The sequence below is a fragment of the Antedon bifida genome, chromosome 9 (assembly GCF_963402885.1).
Source record: "Antedon bifida chromosome 9, ecAntBifi1.1, whole genome shotgun sequence".
NCBI classification, from domain to species: domain Eukaryota; kingdom Metazoa; phylum Echinodermata; class Crinoidea; order Comatulida; family Antedonidae; genus Antedon; species Antedon bifida.
The window spans coordinates 19,847,438-19,875,411 of record NC_136234.1 but is presented as its reverse complement, the minus strand read 5'-3'; the positions used below and the strand labels follow the sequence as shown (position 1 = coordinate 19,875,411).

At 32.3% G+C, this 27,974-nt stretch overlaps 2 protein-coding genes across 3 annotated transcripts; one reads left to right on the top strand and one right to left on the bottom strand.

Moving 5' to 3' along the window:
- The first annotated feature begins 27 nt into the window (after positions 1 to 27).
- Positions 28 to 1,055, top strand: LOC144851554 (testis-specific serine/threonine-protein kinase 3-like). Its single transcript, XM_078709078.1, has one exon. It carries the CDS (start codon positions 57 to 59, stop codon positions 1,005 to 1,007), a length of 951 nt encoding a protein of 316 aa, XP_078565204.1. The 5' UTR covers positions 28 to 56; the 3' UTR covers positions 1,008 to 1,055.
- On the bottom strand, positions 1,040 to 27,641 carry LOC144851541 (WD repeat-containing protein 64-like). 2 transcript variants are annotated; one of them, XM_078709057.1, is made up of 27 exons: positions 27,276 to 27,641; positions 26,159 to 26,289; positions 25,441 to 25,546; positions 24,943 to 25,049; positions 23,944 to 23,976; positions 23,649 to 23,759; positions 23,275 to 23,486; positions 22,902 to 22,944; positions 22,630 to 22,727; positions 21,967 to 22,186; positions 21,278 to 21,404; positions 20,668 to 20,816; positions 20,398 to 20,521; positions 19,867 to 20,033; positions 19,440 to 19,604; positions 18,981 to 19,105; positions 18,373 to 18,501; positions 17,973 to 18,123; positions 17,795 to 17,858; positions 17,093 to 17,316; positions 16,632 to 16,737; positions 15,968 to 16,029; positions 12,320 to 12,432; positions 10,802 to 11,014; positions 10,341 to 10,518; positions 9,720 to 9,845; positions 1,040 to 3,659 (listed from the first exon to the last, which is right to left on the bottom strand). In XM_078709057.1, the coding sequence occupies exons 1-27, from the start codon at positions 27,427 to 27,429 to the stop codon at positions 3,531 to 3,533; spliced, it is 3,567 nt and encodes a 1,188-aa protein (XP_078565183.1). In that variant the 5' UTR covers positions 27,430 to 27,641; the 3' UTR covers positions 1,040 to 3,530. The 2 variants fall into 2 exon arrangements, with proteins under 2 accessions (XP_078565183.1, XP_078565182.1); XM_078709056.1 differs by lacking the exons at positions 24,943 to 25,049; positions 25,441 to 25,546; positions 26,159 to 26,289; positions 27,276 to 27,641 and adding an exon at positions 24,588 to 24,659.
- Positions 27,642 to 27,974: the final 333 nt, after the last annotated feature.

Genomic DNA, 27,974 nt, shown 5'->3' with positions numbered 1-27,974 from the left:
TGTTTGTATGTACTGTCTGTGTTTTTATATGAATTTGATATTCGGACTGAAATAAAATGTCGAAACCAGTAGTAAAACAACTTTATTTAAAAGGAAATTCAAACTGGCCAAATCGTGGGAAAGTTCCTGCTGAAAGTTCGAACCGAGCGGTTCTTCGTCGACATGGCATGTGCTTGAGCGACCATATCGGAAAGGGGAGCTACTCAAGAGTGCGTCTCGCTGTTGTGGAAAAAGAGATGAAAACGGTCGCCGTGAAAATAATCGATCGCCGTAAAGCTCCGAACGATTACCAACAGAACTTTCTTCCTCGTGAATTGGAAATCATTACAAGTTTGAATCATGAAAACGTTGTAAAGACTTTTCAATATTTTGAGGAAAATCGTAACATCTACATGGTGATGGAGTATGTAAGCGGCGGGGACGTTTTGCAGTATATTCAGATGAGATCAAAAGGACCAATACGTGAAGGATTAGCTAGGAAATGGATTAAACAGACTATTGAGGGATTACGATATCTTCATCAGCTGCATATCGCACATAGGGATGTAAAATGCGAGAATCTACTGCTGGACGATAGTGGTAACATTAAGATAACCGACTTTGGTTTCTGCAAGAAAATGCCAACTGGGGATTTATTTAGTAAAACATTTTGTGGCTCAGCGGCTTACGCAGCACCAGAAATAATCCAATCCATACCGTATAATCCGTTTATTAGCGACATGTGGGCATTGGGTGTTGTTTGTTACGTCATCACGACGGGTACGATGCCGTTTGGCGATGACGTAAAAGATGTACACAAGATCGTCGCCGCACAAACAAAGCCGCTTTATTTCGCAAGACTGCGCGCGCCATCAGACGACTGCCAGGACGTCATTCAGACGATGTTGATGGTAAACGTCACAAAACGCGCCACTTTTGAAAGCATTTTACAAAGCAAGTGGATGACGTCATCAAATGCGCCAATAAAGAAAATACGCCTTGAAATTACAAACAATAAAACGGGGTGAAAAACTATCAGTTCTTTCCAGTCATGAAGCACAGGAACGTTAATTTATTGCAGTTGATATTCTGAATGTACAACGACTTAATATTATGCCTACAGATATTTTAATTATGGTTCAACAAACACAATAAATCATGATAGTTTAATTTAAAAAGAGTCGTTAAATTATTATTTTTTTTAATTTAACAGAAACATGTAAGAAGTTAAAAGATACTCAGGGATTCGCGAAATCACTCTTTATTGCTCTGTCTACACTATCAAAATAGTGTGATGTGCCCAAATATGGTAGTGATATGCCCAAATATGGTAGTGATGTGACATCATCATGTCCGTATATCGGCACATCATATTTTTTCACCCGTGATTTTTTGTCACATAAAGCTTAAGAAGTAAACTAAAGCTCTGTCTACGTGACTATCAAACTAGTTTGACAAAAAAAGTGTGATGTGCCCAAACATGGTAGTGATATGACGTCATCGTGTCCATATATGGGCACATCAAATTTGCTTGTCACATAAAGTTCGATAGTGTAAACAGAGCTTTAAGATCTATCACTAATATCAACATAAAAACTACGCAGCTCATCAAAACATGGCGGAATTAAAAGCTAGATATTAATTCCTTTCCTAGCCCGTTGGCAAAAACAATATGTTCATTATAATCAAACCTATACCTCGCTTTATACATTTGCTCTCTTCGATGTCAACGTCTTTCTACCTATTTAGTTACAATATAAGAATCGCTGAAACATTAATACACAATACACTTGACATATATTGTGTAATTTTAGAAGGATATATGAACTTGTGACGTCAGAGTATGCTCAATAATGAAAAGGTAAAAGCTGATCAACTGTCAAGTTAATTATTTGGGAACAGAGCATTATAGTAGGATGATGTAAAGAAGCTGTTGACTTTAACACGGAGGCAATCTACACTACAGAATGTGACATCAAATTATTACAGCTTTAGAAATTCTTTAATCTCTCACTAAATATTTTTTTTAATAAATTCTGAAATTCTGTTCTAATAAAATGAGAGTTTAAATTTAATTGACAGATTTCAATTAAAATAAATCTTATCTTTAACATACAAATTAGTTATAAAAATAGATTCATTAATATATACACTTAAAATAGCTCATTGGTAATGTGTGAATGATGCGTTGAAATGTTTGCAAATTAACTAAATTATAATCTTCAATCATGTTGGCATTTGAACTTACGTCAAATTTTGGTCGTTTAATGTATTAGTTTTAACATGGAGTATGCTCCATGGTTTACAGTGCGTTCACACTGTACCCACATTCTGGTTCAGTGGCCGGATAAAAAATGCTTAATAAACCCGTTCACTAAATTAGGATTCTGTACAAGCAGGAGACATTTATATTGTTTAAACTGTATCTCTCGAAAAGCTAACAGCCTTGAGTTTTCTGCATCCAGTGAGAACACAGCTTTACCCGAATTTAAGGAGCTCCAATGATTTACCCTACTATCACTTTTTATTTTTCTGTTAAATTAGTTTTCTCTGGCCACCAGACAGACGGGCTCAGTGTGAACACTGGTTTACTCGGATTTAAGGAAGGCCAGTAAATACAAATATAAATACATAAAAAATGTTCCGTGAAAATCTCAAATTTCTTTAGTTTGTCTTTATCTCTGATTTACCCTACTATTTATTCCAACATTTTATTTTCTCTTTTTGTTAAAATGTATAAATAAATAAACATAAAATACTGATGGTAATAGTTTATAAATAATACCGTGTAAAATTGTAAAAAAAAAATTACAAATTCTAGGCTTTTTATATACATTTTTGGCAAAACTCTAAGTATAGTTTTTATATACATTTTTGGCAATTTTCTTTATCATTTAGGCACACTGTGAAACTAGCAATAAACATATGCCCAAAAAAGGCAACACCATTACTATATTTAGACTAGACTAGGACATATTTTATAGTATACCTTTACTAGAATATCATATCATTAAATAGAACACCTCTTTTGGGACACCCCTTTTTCAGGGTACACCTCTATTAAAGGGACATTAAACAAGACCAGTATATTTTTTAAGACTATGGCCAACCCCTCATGGGACACCCCTATTAAGGAGAGACTTGTTGGGTCCCAAAAGGTGTCCTCCAAATAGGGGTTCTACAGTAGACCCTGTTTAGATAACACACATCTTAAAGGAATATGCTATATTTCTTGATAGGCAATGACAGCTTCGTAACAACATTACCATGTTGTCATAAGGTATTGCTAAATGCAGACACATCGTTACTATTCATAGGTGTCATGATAACCAAATATGCGTACATTGTTACCATATAAGGCATGCACTATTACCTATTCAAGTATAAATGTAGGTCAATACCATTATGCCCTATTATGTGATTATTATGCCATGACCAAATGTGGGTACATTGTTACCATATAGGGCATGCACTAACCTTATCCAAAAAACATGGCCTATAATGGGATTATGGGTAAATATTACCATATAAGGATATTATAGCAGACTGAACTAGAGGGAGTTATAAGGGAACTGGGATCGCTTCCTGGAGGAATTGCTATTATTCATTGCAGCTAGTGATGATCCTGCAGGATACATCTTGGAATGGCGATGTGCCAAGATGCCAACTGGAGCTTTCACCTGGAAAAAAGAAAGTCATAAATTAAATGAGAATGAAAAAAAATGTGAAAAGCTGATATTTGTAAATTATTATTTGATATATAATATGCAAATTTCAGTTTTTATATAAAATATTGTATTTACGACCAGCACCTGACTTTCCTTGTCACATCTGTGACACCATGCAAAAGTTTACATCTAAACATTTGATGTGCCCATATATGAACATGATGATGTCATATCACTATTATATTTGGGCACGTACATCACATTTTTTTTGTCAAGCTAGTTTGATAGTGTAGACAGAACTTGTGCAAGTGCAAGACATATTTAAAAATATTGTTCTTTTTTTTCCATCATTCATACGTACTTGAGTTTGCACTTTTGCAGACTACTCGCGCCATAATGACTTAACAGCGATACGAGTGCCTGGTTATTTAAACAAGCCTTTAAAACACTCGACGACACATCTTGTAAGATGTTAGTGTTGATGATGTGTTAACAAATAAAACATGAATACACCATGTTACAATAAACAAACAAAGTATGTATAATATTTATGATATATCATTTTGTTTTTATAATATGGTAATAATATCTTGAGATTTGGGATTATTCATATCGTTCCATATCGTCAACAACATATGAAAAGAAATATGATATTGTGATTAATTTATAAGCTAATTTTGTTCGATTGAATTGCTTAATTCATGTTTTGGTTTTTTTTTCTGTAGTCTTTGAGACTAAAAGCAAAGCACTCAGGAGACATTGTTAACATTAAACATAAAGTGAGAACATACAGTCAATTTGATGTAAGCTCTGTCTACACTATCAAACTTTATGCAACAAAAAAAGTGATGTGCCTATATATGGACATGATGATGTCATATTACTACCATATTTGAGCATATCACTACCATATTTGGGCACATCACACTTTTTTTGTCAAACTAGTTTGATAGTGTAGACAGAGCTTTAGGTATTATTGTTAATACTAAAAAGGACTATATATAAAAAAAAATTAAGTTGAAATATTCATTGATTTGCATATTAAAATATTATATTTATAATCACATGTTGTTTATTTGTAAAAGTGCAAATTCTCATAATTGGTACAGTAGTCTTATTTTTAAAATGTTTTTTTTTTTTTTGGCTTTAATATCAAGGTTGCAGTCAAATTTCATTTACATATAAATATGTTATAATCACATTTTGTAGTTTGGAAAAGTTCAAGCAATGGGGTCAAGAGAAAATTAACATGGTTGGTCTATATCATTTTTTGTAGTTAAGTCTACAGTAATATTGATTTATTTTAAATGCCTGTTTAAATTTGCATATTAGAATGTTATAAACACATGCTGTAGTTTGTAAAAGTGCAAACGAAAAGGTCAAGTGCAAAATTAGCATAATTGACCGATGTAAAAGTGCAAACATAACATTTGGCCAATCACCATGCAAATGAAAGTGTTTTTTATTCAAATTTTTAAAATTGGGCATTAAAAACAACACTGCCTAGAACGACAGAAAATCTTTGACTAGTTGAAATTACATACAGGGGGGACAGCTACAGTAGCTTTGATTAGCACTTCAGTGAGTCTAAAATTTGTAGGTGCTCGGCTCGGCCCCTCCATATATTTAAAAATCCTGGATCCAACACTAAATTTCATGCATCAGTGACTTTTCTATAGCGCCCTCTACTTTCTATAGCGCCATTAATCAATACTATACTAGCCACATACATATAAATAAATTGATCAAACTAAAATACACAGCTGAGCTGGGATTAGTAATATAAAAATGTAAATGTAAAAATATTGAAAAACTCTAATTTTAACTTATATAACAGGTTTACGTAAATAAACCATCATAAACTAATTTATCTAAAGTATAATTTTATTTCCAAAATCTCCAGTACTTTGTAGAATGACGTTTGAATTTGTTTGTTAAATGGTTTTTATTTTTCGGCTGCTTTTTCGTTCTGAAGCAAATTTAAATATAACAGATTAAAGGGATTAATAATTCCATTAGCCAAAGCTGTTATTTATCTCTTAAACTAAAGGTGATGTACCTATTTATCAAGAATTAATATTACTTGAAATAAAAAGTTAGTTTTTAATCTACATGAAAAAAGTTACCATTGGAAGCAATGCAAGTATTTTATTTTATAGTTTGTAAAATTTAATTCTTTTCATCCAGCTTGGAATTATTGAAACATTAACTAACTACATTTATATTTTTATAAACAATAAGAATACATTTTATTTTGTAAAATTCAACTCATTCACTACACTAATTTGTTAAGGTTTTATGTAGCAGTAAACATTACTGGTCCATCATCTCTCGTACAAATTCTAACAAATGTAGCCTTATCCCCTTCTACATAATAACTATTTTTAATAACTGGGCCTGATGAAGTTATTTAATCAACAGTTTCAACATTATGTTTTAATAATTTATATTTTAAATTGTATAATAAATTGTAATTTTATGATTGACAATCCGATTGTCAATTATCCAAATCTCACTCGCCACAACATTTTTTTTTTTTTTTGCAAATATAAATTTGTTTTTAAAAATTATGAATGAATGTTTATAAGCTTAGTGAAACAATATTGGAAAAAAAAATCTAATAAAATATTTTTACATTTTTAGTGTTCATATCTCCCACATTCCCAAACCCTTCACCTAGTTCTGTCAAACATAGCCTTTTCACTATGCAATGTAAAATATGCATGAGAGTACATATAAATAAAACATCTCTAATTCCAATAAAAACGCAGGGAAAAACCTATGATTCACACATTGCCTCTAAAAAGTTATGCAAATTAGCTGATAAATTTACATATTTATGAGTGCCTTCAGCTGTAGGACTTAATAAAATACAAATATTTCAATTGAACTTCATTTTGTTAAAATAATTCAAATTCAAGTCCAATAAATAAATAAAAATATAAAAATACCTTTACATACTTTGAACTTTAACAATATAGGGTATTGGTGGGCTAGGTCTTAAGGTGTCCCTTTAATAGAGGTTTTACTCTACTCTAGGAGTCATTAAAATATTTATAAGTCAAATGTTTAAATTGAGCTATTTACAGATTTGTACAGTACAACCCCAGGGGACAACTCTATTAAGGGGACACTTTGTTTGGTCCCGAAAGTGTCAATTTAAAAGGGGTGTCTCAAAGAAGGGGTTCTACTGAATTAAATTCATCAGTAATTTAAAGAAACCTGAGTGATCGTGAATCTTAAACGGCCGAGTTCATATTAACCTTTGCTCTTTACGCATTCCCTTTAGTAATACACCAAGTTCTTTAATGCACTTTTAATAAATATTTATATATTTTTAACAGTTGAACGAAGAAATGAGTCGTCTATAAAATCCTTTTGTATCATGTGGGCGGGAAAAGTGCGAATATGTAACGCCCTTTATATGTTCCCATGCACGTACACTACACTACTTTTTCCTTCTATTTTTATTTGTTACCTGCTCTGTGTACGCCACATTAAATATACTCTTTAAATGTTTTTATTGTTTTCCAGCCGCATGTATGGTATTACTGTAAATAAAATCCTGTATCATGTGGGCGGGTAAAGTGTAAACATGTAACGCCCTTAAATGTTCTGAATGCACGTACACCACATTAAAAACAAATTTACGTTTTGTTTGCCCTTTTTTTTTCTTACTGCTCCACGAACACACTACATTAAATATACATTTTCATATTTTTTCCTGCTGCGCATATGGTATTATTATTAGATACATTTAAATGTATGTTATGCTATGTTGTGACACAGCTCAGTTGTTTTGATTTAACTTTGCTTTAATGTTTCAATATCTTCAATTAATAATTAAGTCAAAATAATCTGAGAAATTTACAATAAAAATATTTGACAGGTGGGAGGATAGCGGCCAGGAGGAAGGGATGAGGAGAAAGGGGTGATGAGGGAAATGGTGGGGAGAAAAGGGGTGAGGAGGAATAAGACATTCATTTGTGGAAGGTTTTTTTCATTTTTAACCTATATTTGCCTTTATTATATTCAAATTTCTTTATTTATTATCATTAATATATTTTCATTTTCCAAAGCAGCATATTAGTATAGATTTAGATCTGTTGCTGTATGAATCATGATAAATGATTGGACCCAACCAGTGGCGTAATGGCAATGGAGCGCTCCCTGACTGAACTCAGTGACCGCAGGGCTTGAGGAGCACAATGCAATTACCCAGCATTGAAGGGCCCCTTAGGGGTGCTAAACCAGGGGCTTTTTCCACTTGAGTACGTCACTAGACTCAACATCCCTCCTGAAGAAATATAACAGTTGCAGTCACTTTAATGTACAATTTAACATTGAAAAGTGTTGAGTCACAGAATCGTGATCCGCAATATATATGTAACATAAAAACAAAACGATTATTCACAATACATAATACTTTGTAGGTGATCAACTGTATAAAGATATCCTTCACGCCATTAGACGGCCAAGACACAGAACAGCCAACAAAAACATCAGGCGACTATGTGTGTGTGTACTATACTACAATGTTACAATTTCACAAAGTGTGAAAAGTAATTTTTGTTTAGTCATCAACCAATTAGTGGGTGTACAGCCTGATGTTTTCTGTTCCACAGTTGAATAATCAACAAAGCTAACGATTATTACATAGTCATGATTCAATAGTTTAGAAAAAAATTTGATTTACTTCATTAAAAAATTATGGATATTCATTCATTCATTTATGAATATTCATTAACTCTGATGTTATTGGGTTGGGGTTAATCTTTTACTAAATTCAACAAATGTTCAGTTGTATAAGCAATTTAAAGGTTTGCTAGTGGACAAAAAAGTAAAATTCTTGACAAGATTTTAATATATTTTACTATTACGCCAGATCTACATTTAATGAAAACCCACTTAATAGTATTAAATCCTAAAAATATGTTGTAACTTATATACGCATGAACTTGTTATTATTAAGTAGGTCATTTCAGAGGCTGTATAGACGATGGATTCCATATCACGACGCACCAGCATGTTTCATTGATATATTTACCACACGAGCCAATTAAAACACACAGAAACACACTTTGTTTTGTAGATAAAAGTGTTATGGTTGATAAAAAATTTCCAAAAAAAGTGTATCAATATGTGATCTTTATACAGATATTTTTCTATGCGTGCTATATAGCACCGATTAAAACTGTTTCTAAGCAGAAAGAAGTCCACGAAATATTCTTAAAAATAATCCACTTGTACCAACGACCTCCAGATCACGTACCTCTAGACCACCGAACTGTGTTTGAGAATTTGCATATCTACTGTATGTAGTAATTTGTGAAATGAATCCATTTTTTTTTCTATTTCAAGGTAATTTGGATATTACGTGACAAATTTATATTTATGTCACCAAACAAACATACTTTTTACGGTGAATGATCGACGAATTAAAACATGTTCATCAAAGCTATTATTAAAGGGCATATCACACTGTATAACTATTTACATATTAAGTGATAAGTGTGCTATTTTTGTCAATATGGTGAGTTAATCTGTGCGATTCAAATAGTTACAATTTTAAATGAGCTGATAATTAAAATGTGACATTAAAACACATAAATCAAATATATATATACATTATAAATACAATGAAAGGATTATCCCTGCAATTAATATACAACAAATTGTGAATTTTATTATTAAATATATTCGCGCATTAATTTACAAAGCACAGAAATTGGTAAATAACATATTGTGCGGCATATTAATTAGCAAAATATTTAAAAATACAAATAATAATTACAAACTAAAACTATCGTAATATTTAAATAGTTACAATAAAAAATCAAGGAATATCCGAGTGGTGGGTGAACTGACGTTTTTGTTTCTAAAGCTCTGTCCACACTATCAAGTTTGACAAAAAAAGTGTGATGTGCCCAAATATGGTAGTGAAATGCCTAAATATGGTAGTGATATGACATCATCATGTCCATATATGGGTACATCACATTTTTTTGTCACATAAAGTTTGATAGTGTAGACAGAGCTTATCACCACTTCTGCTTGGTTGTTGTCACTTACCTTTGGTAGATCCTTTGTTGGAGATGTCTTTCCATACTTGGAGGCATTTTGAAACTGTAAGGTACTCCCTTGCCATCCACTACCAAACTCAAATGCTGGCGTCTGGATCCTTTCTGGGGTTTCAATCTACAAAGAAATAAATATTTAAAAAGTGAATACCACTTTGAGAAATATTTAAGTATCTTAATACCTGATTTACAAATACAAACATTTACAAAATGCAACATATTGGAACAACTTTGGTAGGAACATGTGAAAGCGTTTTCGTGTCACATCGGAACAAGATTAAATCAATATAACACACAGATATATATCTTTCTAATGAGTTTTTTACACACCGATTACACCATGATAAAATGGTATAACTCAGTAAGATATACATTTTTTTTTTAAAGTTATGTTATACAAGTGTTTTTCTGGTATTAGAGGTGAAATACTTATATTTTAAAGAAACTATCAGACTCAAGTGACATTAGTAGAATATTTTCCACATGATGATCTAAAAAACAATATTTATTCAAGCTCCTGTATTTATGGATATCATCAAACAGTTTAATTTAATTAGAATGAATAGCATCAACACTCATAGTAAAAATTAATTAATTTTTTCTATATTCTGACCTTGTAGACAGGTAGCGCTCTGAAGACGGCGCCAGACTGCATCTCTGCCGTGCGAAAGCTTTCTAAATGATCGTTATAGAACAAAGGTTTCTGTAAAGCACCGAAAAACTTTTTATCTTCAGGTTGTGCGTGTCTGAATGGGGCTTGAAAATATGCAGATCTCCGCATTGGCTTCCATCTGTGATAAAATAATTACATTTTTGTAAATTAATTGTTTTTATGTCGAGTGGTCGAGGAGCCCTGTAAAGATGTACTAGGTTCTTTAAAGTGCTTTGTGTACACTGGAGCTACGTTTATAGTCCTTATCCAAGAAGACTTGTTCTACCATCAAAATCATGGAGCGAGTAAGGCTCGACCACTTTCCATAAAGGCAAATAAATACGGTGACACTGCCTTACTGCTTGGCCACCTCACTCTCCATGTTAGTTGAAATAAGCCAATAGTAATATAAGTAGTCTTACCTATCACTCTTAAATATAAGGGGGTATCTGAAGGCCTGGCCTGGCTTGCTTTTCCTTTCACTCAGATTCTTTGAATGCTTCTGAGGTACTTCACTGATGTCATATGGCAAAACTGGTGAACTTGACCTTTCCGTGTTTGGAAAATTCCATGGACGATGCTGACTGAAGAACCCCATAAAATGGCCTCGCTGTGGTTCCTGTCCGTACCATAACCTGAAATATAACAATGGGCCACGTCGATTAGTATAAATATTTACAAGAATACTTTATTATTGCACACTTTTTCACATAAATTGACAGAGCTTAAAGTCACTTTCGAATTTGTTTTGCTTTCTGTAAACACTACAAAATTATTTTGTATTTATTAAGGGAACCCCTGGTAATAATAATGTGTATTTTTTATTTTATTTTAACCTTTGAATCAAAATAGGGTAGGAAACATTTTTACAGTTTTAGAAATTATTTAAAAATTTATATATTAATACATTATATTCTTGTGGCATTTGACAAGTGAAAAAAACACCAACATTTGCATAAATAATTAAAATATTAATAACTATTCGCATTCAGATGGAAATATCATTCAAATCTTTTAAAATATTTTAGTTAATCTGTCATTTTATCAAGAGGTTAATTTTGCGTGGGTGATGTTATTCTCGTTACAATTGAGTCGTACAAATGCATTAAATACTAAATTGTAAATTAAATACATAATAATTAATATTCTAATATACTTTGGATTTCCAATAGAGAAGAACAAAATACTGTTACTTTAAAGATGTATGTTCCCCCTGAAAAAATAATTCTTAAAACAATTTTTGTTGACTATTCCATTTTAATGTAACATAATAGTTAAAATAGTCAAAAATTAGTTTAAAAAAAATGTATTTACCTGAAAATTTTTTATTTAAAACAAAAAATGGTCAAATTGGCTGCCAGCCAATGTATTTTTGGTTGAATTTAACCATTTATTTTGTCATTTTACAAGTGAAAACATTTTTTTTTTCTATGGAAGTGATTAACTTTATTAAAACTACAAATAACATATTCAAAATCTGATTTAATTAATCTTCATTTTTCATGTTTTTGGGGGACAATATATCTTTAAAAAATGATTAAAATACATCAGTGAATCTAATTGTAAATCTGCCTGATAATTGCAATTAATAGCTACTGTACCTACAGTTAATTCAACATTTCTGAAAATGCTATTATATTATTGGCCCATTGGGGGCAGTAACTATAGACAATAATTTCACACGAACGACAAGTGACAGATCTAATGACAAGACCAGTGGTGTTCTGCTATATCCCGCATGAGGAGACATTTTCCAGACAAAATACTTAACTTTGTATCGTCAAAAAGGAGATAACCTTTGGCACAGATAATTTAGGTGATGATAATTTAGGAAATAATATTACTGTGGAGGAATGAAATAATGATGAATCTGACGCTTAGGACTAACAAAATTATTTTGATTGCCGACAAGTTTTAAATTTAAATGGAGTGGTGGGTACCTGACAGAACCATCTGTTGACCCAGACACAATCACTTGCATAGTACTGACGTAAACCAACGATACGACCCTCGTCAAGTGCGCCCTCCAGCTTATTACTTGCTTAATTAAGCCCTGTAAGATAAAAAAAATTCAGAGACATTATAGCATAGTATTTATTGTTCCCTTACCAAGACAATCTAACAACAGGGTGCTGAGCTCTGTGGAGATCAAAGGTTTTATCTGTGGCTGCGACACTTTTTGATTGGCCAATTGGCCAAATGTTTGGTTAACAGACACTACCCAGCTGAGAATATGTACATAGTACAGTAGGCTTACTGTTGGTATTTTTCGTAGCCAGACATCAAATGATGTTACGAGTACTTAATTCCTTGCATCAACTAAACAAAAAAAATACGTCACAAATCGAAATCTGTATACCATAGACCAGGGAAGAGTTAAATTATAATTTAACTCTTCCCTGCATAGACATAATTTCTTATAGGTGATATGTATGGAAAGCATCATTTAATGACAAAAGAACAATAATTAAAACTGTTACGTCAAAAAGTCTAGTGGCGTTTTTTCTAAGAAATATTTCTTGTTTAAATAAGGAACTCATTTTGAACTGCGTTTAAAATGGCATTTCAATCAATAACACGGTTTGAAAGCCTTTTGGGCATAAAGTCTATGATAACTGAGCATTATAGTGCAAATAGTTCAAATTATTACCAAGTCACAATAACAATCAAATTGCTCCTTGTAAACGTGCATACATATTGCAATAATGATTATAATTGTCAAATATTAAGTAATTATTAATGGTAATTTATGACAATTTATTAGGTTAACTGGATGAAAATATATCATAATTGAGGTTTTCTGCATAATGTAACAATTTTGATTGAACAGATTTCATATGGAAGATTAAAACATTAGTTACAATGCATGAACATTTTAAACTATTAATTTAACCGAAATATTAGTGAAGTAATAAACATTTGATAACTGGAAATTCTCACTATAACAGAATAAATCAATATTTATTTGGGTGTAAAAGCGAAAAGATTGCCATAATTGTAATCAGTATAATATGAGCAATTTCATATAAATTTATTTGTTTCATGTAGGAGTATACGACTTGAAAATTATAAAATCATAATAATAAAAATCGTTGTATGGTTTATGCTGGATTAAACAAATGCCATGCAGCTATTTATGGATGGAGATTTTTATCATCTCTATATAATACAAATATTAAGTACACATTATTCTTTATGATTTTAAAATTTTTAAAATAAGGAAGTTAATTACAAATTAGAACATTGAAACTATTCAGGTTTTTTAAGGGGGAGGGGGGTTAATTTCCAATTTAGTATAATATTTAAGTAATTTCTGTGAACAATTAATAAAATCAGAAAGTTAATTTTAAATTAAAATGTTGAAACTATTCATATCAGGTTTTTTTTTATTATAATATTTAAGTAAACTAACAAAGTAACTTCTTTAAAATCGGAGTTAATTTCTAATTTAATTTTGAGATTGATATTCATGTTTTTTTTTTGGTGGGGGCGGGGGTTGGGGGAAACACATCACTAACATTCATCAATTTTGAATTTAATTATAATTACACATTAAGTAATTTCTGTGAACAGTAAATTTGTTACGATACTCAATATATTTAAATTGATGATTCAGGTTTTTGGGACAATGTACATCTTCAAATTTCATCAATTTCAAATTTATTTAACACAAGTATATTAAATAAATAATTTCTGTGAACAGCAACTTTTTATGATACTTTATACTCAAAGAGTTAATTTCAAATTAAAATGTTGAGACTATTCAGGCTTTTTGATGGGGAGAGGGGGCATACATCTTCACCATTCATCAATTTCAAATAATCATAAACCTGTTTGTAATTACGGGAAATAATGATTGTGACTATAAATACAATTATATTCATCAAGTCTGATCTATCGGTGCATTTGTTTAATAATAGCAAACTCATAAAACCAATTACTAATGGTTTAGTATACATCCACTACGCGATGAAAGGTCAGCGACGAAAATAACTCATTTCAACAACCAGAAATGCGAGTTTATAATACACAAGTTAAGTGGAAACAACTCATCAACAGCAGTATTTATGTCAAGTGGTTGTTCACATCAAAAGTATGATACAGTGTGAATTGGTTGACTTGTTGAAATTAAGGCTTAAATAAATTTCAAGACTATTTGGTTTAATGACAATACTTGTTATGCAACTATTATTGTAGCCAGTGAGATGGTAAATTCAATGGATTGCCTATATAGAGAAACACCCTATTCATAGTAAATAGGTGTCATTATGGCCATCAATAAATATTCATAGCTTTTTCTCTAAGGCTGTAAAAACTGCTCCAGAACAACATCAATTGAAACATGTGGGTGATAAGATCATTTTTTTTTCTTCCCGATTTTGTGTTTTTAATGACAAATGTGAATATGTCAACAAAAAAACTACTGCGCTAATACCTTAATATAAAATAGAGGGCACTATAGAAAATTACTCATAAATGCAATCTATGTTTTAGTACTGTAGGTTTGTCTTAAATTACATAACTTTTTGTTAATGCTATTGAGTTTAGAAAGAACTGCCTCAAAGCAAAGTGGGGAACTTTCTCTCTCCTTCGACAAGGGTCCCTTCATGTCAAGTACTACTACCAAAAATGGTGCTGCATTCTGTCCACAGGGTTGGGATTGACCAGTACACCAGGGATCTCTATTCTTGTGAAAGGTGCACTCGATCTCCAGACTAAAGTTTTAATCCAGGTAGACTTGAAGGCTACCACCAAAACTAAATGGTCAAGGAAAGCCTTGAACCTGTGCCGATTTTGTGACTAATTGTGGCCAGCACCAATATTCCTTAATCGTTCAGCCACTACTATAAAAATATATACTATTATATACTGTATACTAATAAAATGAATGAAAACAATACTATACTATATACTATATAGATTTATAAAGTGCTTTTCCAAAAAAAAAAAAAGACCAAAACAATACAATAATTAGAGCAGTATAGTACAAAGTAAGGTACTATTTTCTCAACAAGAGAATTGTATTGTAAAGAAAGTTAATCAGTACATATTGTTTTGCTCATTATACAACGTACATCCATATGTTCAATAACAATACGGATATAACCGTGAAAGAAACAGAATTATACATTTATGAAAGCAGTCGGCAACCAAGAAGATCTTGATTAGGACATATTGTGCATCCTTATCAGAATAACAGTAATTACTATGGTTTTGATCATTAAAGTCATTCTTTATTCTGTCCATATGTTTAATTATCATAACGTGACATCTTCCCATTGTCCTTCAATGTAATCAGTGTTATTTATCATTTGTAGTATTAAGTAAACACCAAACATAACCAGGCATTGTTTGAAGAACAAATCTATCTGTAATACTTATTAATCCATATCAACAAACAGTTTTTAATATTCATGGAAAAAAACTATAACAATAATAATGATGTACATAATTGTCCAACAAAACTCAATATAAGAAATTGGTTATACCACCACTCATTTTCAACATATTTTTTTCTCCATCTTATCTTTGATTTTCATTATAAAACATATTTAAATTTAATTTAATAAACAAAAAATATTGCTTACATTTTCTTCTGCCTTTGGATTCTTCAGAAAGGCTTCTATATCCCAAATTGTAACGTAACCCTCTGATAAAAATAATTAATTTGATAATATAAATGACAAGATGAGATTAATGATATTTTGCAATAAAACTTGTTTTCATTTTACTAATTATCCATAATTAAATATTTTAATGCAATGATTTGATTTTTATTTTCATGCTTTTTAAACTTTTAACCCACAATTTAGACAAATTATTTGACAATTTTGTTTTCTTGGTTACAGTACAGTATCTTCTGGATAGGGGTTTACCTACTCAGGGGAAACCCCTATTAAGGGGAACATTTTTTGGGTCCTATGTTGTTGTTGTTATGTATTGAGAAAAGGAGAATAAGGAAAAAAGGGATCATGTGAAATTGAAATACATTGAATTATACAATTGTTTATAAAAAGACTATTATACAAAAAAAAATAAAAATTAACAAATGAATACTAATCAAAGACCTGGTGTATTATGATTACAAACAAAGTAAAAGCTCTGTCTACACTACCAAACTTTATTTGACAAAAAATGATGTCATATCACTACCATATATGGGCACATCAAATTTTTTGATAGTGTAGACAGAGCTTAAGTGATGTCAGCTGTTAATTAGTTCTGTAAATGTCAATTTATCTGTGGGCTTACTAGAATCTCCTGTAATTAAGAAGTTGCAATCTTCATCTGAGCAAACAGCGCTGATACCAGAACCATGTCTCTTTGTAATTGACATACATTCCTGCAACAGATCGCCCTGGAAAGATAACGTATGAAAGGGCTTTTACATAACAAGCTACCTCGGATTTGTTACTAGCCCGAATGCAAGCTTATTGGATAGATGGTTATCCTATAGTTCTGGTTTTATATAGGAAAAATGCACAATTATCTATTTATCATCAATCATTACCTTCCTAGTGTAAATGAGCCTCCACAGCTCTTACTATTTTTTGTATTAATTTACTAATAATTTAGCATTCTTCAGATGTATTTTTATGATGTACTTTTTTAGAGAATATCATATATTCATTAACTAATTTAATAAAGATGTTCTGTCAAATAGATTGGGTCAGGCAGTTTAGACTTGGAAAAATACAATTGTTTCAATTTACCTCCAGATTCCAAAATCGAATGTATCCGTCCGCGTGGCATGAAGCCACTATCGGATCAAATAAGGACACTATCATCTTGCTGTTAGGATCGATATTGTCCTCGTCAAATTCCTTACGGATTGAACTTGTAGAGACGGCATCGTTGTCTGTGGCAACTAGAGCATCGTCTTCATTCTCAGATCTTTCTTTTCTCTCCAGTATCTTTGACTCAATTTCATCGTGTTCTAAAACAGAATTTATCATGATTTAGTGTCCCCATAAAATGGTTATAAAAACTACATTCAAAATGATAAATGTTCAATTGATCATCACCCCATTGCACTTTAATAAGGCAAGCCTAGTGCATTTACACTAATTAGTAATGGGCAAGATGACTCAATGTATGTAGGCGATAGTCACTTTAAGATATTGTCTGCTTAGAGGTGAAACATAACATTTGACATAGCTTTGTGAATTTTACTCTGAGCTTTTCTAGTTTTTTTCGCAGGCCAGTCCTCTTTGGCTGTATTGAATTCAGGTTGAAGACATGAGCTTGAAACACATCATGTTATTGGGTTTAATCCAGCGATGTAGACCGGTCGATATAACAAAATTATTTCCCTACGAAAACATTGTTTTTCCGATCCTCAGAAATTTAATTTAATGGTTTACAGTTAATAGTTACTAAATATATAAATAAAACAAAACAGTAATAATAAATACCTTGTTCTAATTCTGATTTGGTATCGTCATCTTTTTCTGCAAATTCATTAGTTTTGTTTTCATCCTGTAGAGTAAAAAAATGTAGAGCAAATATTAAAATTTAAAGTACAATGTGTAAGCCATACAATTTTTAAAAAACAATGTCAAGCCAGTGTTTCAGACATGAGTACATACTGACCTGTTGGTCATCCGTGTCTTGACCAATGACCTCTTGACCCATAACTGGGTCATTGACCTCTTGACCTGTATCTTGATCAAGAACCTCCTTGCTGACTTTTTCATTTACATCCACATTAGGAATTTCACTATTTACAAACCCTGTTAACTTTCTGTAATATAAAAAAAAATGTATAAATTAAACCACTTGCCGCTATCTTGGTCAATGACCCTTGACCTGTATAATATGACAATACTGAATTAGGAATTGTTCTATTTACAAACCCAACCCTGTTAATTTTCTGTAGAAATTTATTATTAAATATTAACTAAATAAAATAATATTCTAAATATAGATACAATCAATTTAATAATGCTTTTTTAAAAGTTTCTATAGGTATAAATTAATGTTTTAAACTTACTTAATATATGCTGGATCTGGACGTCGCGTCTTGTGGACAAGGAATGTCACCATGGCAACCTGACGTGGATACAGACTCTTTGATCGATGGCTGCTCTTATTGGCAGACGGTGGATCATACAAGTGAAATCTGTTTGATGATTACGGAAATGATCACTTTATTTATCTCTTTCATTAATATGACTTTTGGTAATATGCAGTTTAACATCTAATACATAGTCTTCAAGTCAATTAATGACAGTTTTGAATGATGATATAAACAGTAGAAGTCTATCAGTCTATATCATACAATTAATGTTTATACAAGTTAAATGGGTAGAGTTTAAAGATTGACCGTTCTATTTAACAAGGTAGAGCAGATAGTAGGACAGTCAGGCTTTTAATTCATTAAAATAATCTCACCATTCAATGACAGCAGATTTTCATAGAGTTTTGTTGCTTTTTTTGTTGTTGTAGTGCTTATAAGTGTTGGTGGAATTTTGATGCGTATTGTTTACTCTTTTATTCTTCTATATATGATATGCCAGTTTTCAAAACAAATTTTTAAATGGACAATAAAGATACTCTGACTGTCAGAAGAGAAGTTTAGGAGAAGTTTAATTAACTTACATTTTGTTCACGGTACCTTCAGGTAGGTTCCATAAAATAAGATTACCGTTCATGCAACCTGTGATCACATGATCAGGTGCGTTACATGCCAAGCAACTCATCTCATTTGATAGCAGAACATTATCCTAGAAAAAGAAGATTTAAACAGTAAATTCTAAACAGTACAAATTTCAGGAAAAAAAACCAATGTGTTTAAATAAAGCGATTTTTCACATGTCACAGGACATTTTAAGCAGTTGAAACTGCATTAGCTATTTTTACGAAATTCTGTATTGTTACAAGTAATTACAAGATCTTTTTCATATATTTTAATATCAGGGGCAGATACATGATTTGTCATAGGGGTGGGGGCTAAAATATAATATCAAAAATAGATATCAAAAGAGTAATTTTGTATCTGTATAAAGGGGGAACGCCTGCCCCTAGCATTATACACCTTACCCCTGAATAACGCATTACCTTTCTAAATAAACTAGTAATCTGTGCATTACTGATGGACGGTAGCGGACTTGACTTGGCAAACTCGTTAAATGGACTTGAGATGATTCCAGATTCAGATATCGGTGAATGATAAAGATCAGAAAATTCAAAATAAACAGTTAGTTCTCTGCATTCTTGGTTGTCCTGCAAAATTAAATTGTGTTTCAAACAAATACAATTAGACAGTCAACAAGGTCAACAAAGAAGTGATGAGAACAAAATGGTTGCTAATACTAAATAATTTTTTTTTAAAGCAAAGTAGAGTATTTATAAAATTTATCACTTTGGTAAATGTCTTAAATTTGATTGTTTATAGAATATGCTAGCTAAGGGTTTGATTGGCTGATTGAGGATGCATCCATATTTGAAAAATGTGATTCTGAATACACCAATTTTAAATGCCTACCTCTAGTAGTCGTATTCTGTTGTTCCATCCACTGGCGAGTATGCAACGGCGGCCGTTTACATCGCAGTACTGTAGTCCAACGATGGCGCTATCATCTTCGTTCACTTCTTCTGCATTCCACATACGGATTTCTTGGCCACTTCCAAAGTCCCAGACTTTTATTGACCCTATCAAAATAATGAATGTAAAAATGGTTTTTAGACAAACACAATCCCACACCTTCTCATTGGTAATAAAGATCTGGACTATCGTGGTAAAGGTATTATAAAAATAATAATAATGATAAATTTGGACTTTTAAGCGCATAATGCATAAAGCTTCTATGCGCTTCAAATACAACTAAAAGTAATCCATGAAATAAATCAAATAAAAAAAAAATAAATACAAAAATAATAAATTTTTTTAAAAAATTGTTAATAAAACTATTGCATTGTTTTACACACATAGGGTCTTTCATTTATAAGATCGAGGCTCGCACAACAGGAAGTACTAGCAATTTCTGGTAATGAATAATTTAGTAAATTGTCTTACCATCAACAGCACCAGATACTAGCCTATACCCAGAGGCATCAACTGCTATTGCTGTAATCTCAATGTTGCTGCCATGAGCATCAGGCACAGAATACACTGATTTACCAGTCTCAAGCTCCCAAACCTGAAATCAAAATGTATACATAGTTTTTAGGGTTGGAAAGTCTTAGCTCTGTCTACACTATCAAACTTTATGTGACAAAAAAAATGCGATGTGCCCATATATGGACATGATGATGTCATATCACTACCATATTTAAGCAAACTTACTTTGATGATAGACTCAGAGCAGACTGTCACAACTTGACTAAGTTCTTGGTTGTAGAGTACTTGAACAACTGGTCTGTCATGTGTATGCGGTACTTGCATAGTATCCTGAACTGTACGGGTCAAAGGCCAAAGGTCGAGAACACTTGAACCTAGCCAAAATAAAATAAATCTTTCTTTTCAAATATGCTTTTGTTTAGCACCTCTACAGAATTGACCAGAGGTCAAAATATCCGATGACTTGCAGGGCAATTGGTGAGCATTGGATTTGAACCCAAAATTTCATAGAAAGATAAAGGAACATTATAAGCTGTGTGACACTAAAGGCCTGTCTATGGAAAATTCTAAAATGTTGCAGTTTAATTTTCACTCCAATAAAGTCATTCCTTTAAAGGTTGAATTTGTCATGAAATATATCATTATGACCCACAACACAGTTTGCAAGTTTGACGGGGACTGTCAAATTTTTTCGCTATTTTCAGTGAGAGTTGACCTCATCTCAAACGAGAGTTAGCTAAAATTGTCTCCACAGAGACAGGTTGTATGGACCCATGTCTACTAGTAAGAAATCTAACTTTCCGAAAAAATAAGCTCTAAAAACAATGTAGCGTACCTGTTATTAGTCTTTCATGCTTTTCATCAAACCACATACAATGGATTCTCTTCTCTCCTGGCCTTTCTTCGTTATCAGTAAACACTTGCAAACTTGTAAGAGTATGAATATCCCATATCCTGAAAACCTGTAAATCAAAATGAATCATCAACTTAGTTACAAACTGACTGACCTATCGCTCTTGTTTTGAAACTAAAATTTGAAATAATGTGAATAATATTGGTATCCAATTTCATAACTTGCAAATTACATGGATAAATTATATCATGCTTTTAAACCAAGTGCCATTTGAGGCAAATGGGGAAAGAGTTCATGACCCTGGTACGGATTGAACACTGGACCTTGGGATTGGAGGCATTGCTATCCACCAAGCTACAGCTCCACTACTATACCTAAATGTGAGAATTTTGTGGTTACCGTAAAAATGAAGTGATTGAACTGGACGCAGTGACATGGGTTGAAACAGTAGGGCTTAAAAAAGTGAACCCTTACTTTTAAAAAAAAATGCAATGGGTTCTTTTAAGTGCACCCAGTCCATTGTACCACCTCTTTTAAGTTCAAGGGCAAGAATCACAAAAACTATGGTCGATGGGTGCCTTAAATTTGTGCCAATATTATGACTGTTTTGTGGTGCCCTGTCTTAATGATACTATGGACAAAATTATATTTTTATTTTCAAGACTACTTACCCTAGCGGTTGATAAGCTAATAACATGTTGGTCCTTCTCATTGACAACAATGTCAATAATTGTAAACAGATGACCGATCATTTTACCGGTGGGTCGAGAGAATATATGAGGGTGCCAAATGCGTACAATCTTATCATTTCCTCCTGTTGTAAGGATGTTGGCACGAGCACAATACGCAAAACAGTTGACGCCCTTTGGCACTCCAAATGAACGACAGGGTCTGAAAATTCAAACAGTAAAATGCATTTTTATATATATATGTTTAATACGGCCAATAACATTAACATTAACATTTCAATTTATATAGCGCCTTTACAAGGATCAAAGGATCATCTGGTGAACATAATTATTTCGGGAAAAGATGGGTTTTCAAGAGTTTTTTGAAAATTATAATTGAAGATGAGTCACGAATTGTGCGTGAAAGGTTATTCCAAAGGTCTGGGCCTAGCTTTGAAAATGAATGTTCACCAGATGATCGGTGAACACGAGGAACATTGAGTTTAGTCGGATTGTGTTCTGACCTAAGACCTGCTCTTCGAAAATTGTACCTACTAATTAAGTCACACATGTAAACCGGTGCTTGACCATTTACGCAATTACCTATTAATAGAGGTTATTTATTGATTGGGGTCCAAAGATGTCCCCTTAATAGAGGTTACTTACTGATTGTCATACAATCTGTTGACATCTTCCAGAATGAAAGAAGTACTACTGCTTGCTGAACAAGATGCAAAACATCGTAGCTCAGGAAAATATTTTACCTAAAAAAAAGAAAAAAAAACCTTATAAATCATTTTTGTTCTATTATTGTCATATTGATTATGTAAGGGGAATAACCTGCAACTCGCAGGCTACTGGACTGAATTATGCACAGATGTGGGAAACTTTCTTCCCCTTAATAGTGGTTGATGGTATAGTTTAAAAATATACATTACCTTTAAAACCCAGTTATCATGCAACTTCCGTTTACATACAGCACTAAAGGGTAAAAGAGTTTGAAATAAACATTTTAAAAATCCAATTGAATGCTAAGCCGGAAAGCTAGGCCATTAAAAAAGGCAGTGCTCCAACTTTAGACACGTAAGTTATAGACGGCGCAGAAAACAAGTTGATTTCCGAACGTGATCAGTCAACAAAGTATTATGGCAAAAATTCTCAAAATATAGAGCACTTAATATTACCATTAGATATCACTTTTTCGTTAGATAGGGCTAATTCAAATGACATGTGATGCACACTTGACCAATCAAATACAAATACAATCTAGTGCGTTAAAACATATGTATCACAAAAAAACTGCATACTCACTAGCTTAGGTCAGAAGGTTCTAATAATAGATTTCCATTCTTTCTGTCAACTTTTGCGTTTTTCGTGTTGAGATCTTTGGCTGCTATCGTCATAAGACTTAGGTAACCTAGGTCGTCACCATAGAGAATGCTGTCTTCATGGAGATTGTTGCTATGCGGCACATAACACATGCATTGTACTGAGTTGTCTAATGGTTTTATACAGAAAATGTTCTGTAAAAAAAACAAAAACGTTAAACATGTATTGTCTGTCAAAAACATGAAAAATTAATTAATCAGACTTTGAATACTGTGATTATTTTGTAGTTTTATTAAAGTTAATAACTTCTGTGGAAAATGACAAAATAAATGGTTCGGACCAATCAGTTTCCTTACCTGATTCTTCCCTTTTGCTCGGTAATCCCATAGTGCAAAGCTTCTTTCCGTTGCTACAGTAATTTTCCGTAAACCTGGCAGATAATCAACACCCGTAACCCAAGATGATTCCTAGAACATAAAAATAAATTTAAAATTAGTAAAAATAAACATTTAATGAAAATTAATTAATATTAGAGTAAAAATAAATCAGATATCCTTACTTTGCCAATATACATTTGAAAAATTAAAATAAATAAATAAATTTGTTTTGTTTTTTCAATTTTTCCATAAACTTTTGTTAAAAAAAACCTACTTTGATATCTGCACATCCTTGTAACCGTAAATTCTGAAAGAAAAAATAATTCGTTTTTTTTAACTTGACACAATTTTTACCAATTTTATTATTTCTAACAAAAAAAGTTTTTTTATTGATTTGATGATTTGTTTCTTACATAATAACATTAAATCTAAATTTATCTATTACCAAGTTCAATTTATTTTAGGCCTACTACTGCTTTCAATGATTTAAACATACAGTAGTGTTTCTCTTATAATATTGTTTTAAATCAGGGTCCACAGTGTAGTTTGTGGCCTGAGAAGCAAGGAAGGTTGTATTGTAATCTCATCGTATTTGTTCCCTTTTTAATCAATCAAATATTTGTTAATAGGATTAATTACAATCTGTAAACACCAAATAACACTGCACAACATCCATTATCTACCTATTGGTTTGTCTTTGAATAGGTCTCTGTCGGTATTAATGGCATTGAAACTTAGTTAAACTGCCATGCTAGATAGGCCTACAAATCAACCACCAAGCAGAAGATCGCGTGTTGAGACATAATGAGCAGGAAAATAGTTACGTTGGGCCTAGCCTAGCTAGAAGTTTTCTTTGATGTTATTGCGATAGACCTAATCCAACTAAAACTCCCCTAAGCGATTTCAACTATAAATTACCATCATAAGGTATCCAATTCATCTCTATCATTATTAAATATTTTGAAAAATAAATATATTACGGTGTTCTTAATCATGTGTACGGTACTTTCTAGCCATGTTGCTTACACCGTCGCCGCGCCGCGCACGTTTTTTTTTATCCAGGTGGACTTATCAACATATCGAAATAAAGAAATACTATTGGTTAAATTGTAACCAATAGAAATTAAGCAAAAGATAAAGATTTAGGTATGGTGGGCCATGGAGGAAATAAAATATATATTGGGTGGATGGGACGCAGAATGAGTAAATTATAATACCGATATTTTTTAAAATTATGAGAATGGGCTTAGGCCTACTCTCATTATAACATTACCTTTCCACTCCAGACAGAAAGTGCGCCCTTTTGTGAGGCCGCTATGTAAATATCAAGTTGAGCATTGTGAACCACACTTTGTATTATATCACGTCGCTTCTTGTCGCCTATATCATAAAGAAAAAAGAATGACAATGACATGATTCGATCGAGGCACGCATGCGTTAACTTTTTAACAGATAAAATTGTCAACACTCGGGCGGCTGCGTTGAGCATGGATTTAATCCAATTTATCACCACCAAGAAAGGATCAATGTACGCGTGCGCACATTGTATTTCAGTCAAATCGCATGGCTGCGTTGAATCTATTGAGAGATTCTTCAATTCAGGAACGTTTCCAGTCCTGTCAAAACGATTATATTTAATTTTCATCACTGCTTTAAAAACGATAATGATAAAGATAACTTAAAACAATTATGTTTACTATTATGCTTATCATGAACGATAAAATGATTCGGAAATTCAAAATAGCACTAAAAAAAACTCTTAGGCCTTTACCTGACGCTTCTCCTATTCGTTGCTTCTGTGAAACTGTAAACACGCTAACTTCTTCCCTCAATAGTTGGTCATTTTCTTCATTTTCAGATTGAAAATATCCAAATAACTGAAAAAATAGGTACAGTACCCCCATCCGTATTTAAGATTCTTGTGGATAAAAACGGGCGATCATAGGCCTTTAAAAGCTATCGTATCGTTTCCCGCCATTCCCTTAGCCACAACAGTTTATATCAATCAATACTTTATTGCAAAACCAATATTTAATAAAATCTAATTAAACATCAAAGATCCTCCGCATTATCTGTCTTGTCAACAGGCCACTATCAATGTAGAGCTGTCGGATAAGACGATCGTCCGATGATCTCCAGTTTTGATAAGTATTTCTTACCAACAAATTAAAATTAACGCAAATAGACCATATCGAATGTTTAAACTTGATTTAGTAGTGTTTGGAAGGATGTGAATTTCATTTCTCTAAACAATCATAAACAGTATCTTGATTATAGATTCGTGAGAAACGAAATAATACTGCCGAACTAAATGTTAGACCTAGGCCTACTAATGAATTGTCCTTATGGAGAACTTTTTGGGTGGATCATCCGAATGTTTTCATAAAGTTTCAGTCTAGGACTACTGTATAGTTAAAACTGAATAAGCTTCTGATAAATTATTCTAAAACTAATCAAAATTATGTAAAAAGGTTAGTGTTATTCTTTACCTCACTCCAGTCAACTTTTGCGTCAGGATTCGAGCTTATCTTCTTAAATATAGCTTTCAGGTCATTACTTTTTATATCAGGTCCAAATAAGGAGCGAATAGAATCGCAAAATGCATCAAAACGAAGCGTTTCTGTATTTGCAAATAAATAATATTATAATGTAGAATGGATGCTCAAGAGAAATATGAACGATGCCCTTTTTTTTTATTCAGTATATTACACAGAGGCGCCTTACAAGGTGGAACCACCTCAGTTTCAAGGCGCCTCAGATTAACAAATACAATTAAAACAAAAAAACAGAAACATCAATCAAATCTTCCAGAATTAAATGAAATGATGAAATTGTTGTACATAATAAAACAATAAAGCATTTTTCACAATTCTTACAAGTAAAATATCTCTTTGTATATTATAATTAGGGCAGTAACATAAGAAACGATGCCCTTTATGGGCCGATCGAGGATTGGTGTCCACAAGGGGTCGGAACATTGATCCTATCCCAGTAGCCTGCTCCTCTCCCCACACCAATCACAAGGTGCTGTGATATAATAATGAATTTCAATTATGTTTTGCTTATCGCTATGCTCATGTGGAAGTGTACGTCTACTTTTCGTTTTGTAAAATTAAAGGGGAAACATCGTGAAGATAAAATGAAAAAGAAAAGGACAAAAAACATTTACTTAGGCCATACATCGGTATTTCATTTATGAATATATTTCATTTTAAAATCCAACATAGCAACAGCAAAATAACAAAAGGGTTAACGTCCCTTTTTTCAAATTTTTAAATTTTGATTTATTAATAAAAATTGTGTCGGTATACTTAAGGCCTTGACATTACATATCCATGATATACTTTGTTATAAGATATTATAACAACACTTTATAATACAATCAGTAGGCCTACAGTAACTGATTTATGATGGCCTAATATATCATGCCTTCAGTTTTCACGTAATTTACGAAAAGTCTAATTGTTATAGTCTCATTACAAAAGCGTATCAGGAATTAAATGTACGAAACTTAATGCAACTTAAGTGTCATTACAAAAATCTATTTTACAAGTGTTTCTACAGCACTTCATGTCTAGACATTGATATATGAAAATCAATACTTACTGTTAATAACCTGTCTTCGTTCTTCCGCACTAGCTTCACTATCCTGCTGAGTTAAGTCAGCTATCAAAGCCTCAAACTTTGCTAATTTAACTTTAAATGTATTACTTGTGTACGGTCGGTGTAAGCCCGTGTAGTCCTTGCTCACCGGATTCATTATTCATTATGCTAGGCCTACAGAGTGGCAAATACACAGATAAATGTTGATATCGAAGGCAGCTTTTAACTGATTGCCGCCGCCGCAGTGATGGTATTTTATTGTATTGTAATGAATAGGCTTAGGACTGTTTTGTTTGGGCGTGTGTGTATAATAGCTCGACCTCTTCATTGGTTTCACACGGCAATGATTTACCCCGGTCGCCTTGACAACAGTTATACGCTTTGCTTTTCTCTTGAGGGTCGCATTGTTAGTAATAATATAAGTAGGCCAACTACTGACTCGAGTACTCGCGAGGATCGTGTTGGAATCTGTAAACTGAAACCGCGTTGAGATTGATATGGATTAAATATTAATATATCGTAAATTATTAACAGAATATCTAAACCCGGTGCCAATCGTTCAGTAGGCTATTGGTAAACTAATTAATACCTTACCTTTTAAGATGGAAATAATAATACGGAGCCATTAAGCTCAGACCGTTGGCCTGCTAGGACCATAATTACGAACGGACGATCATTAGATAAATTTACATTTTCGTAAAA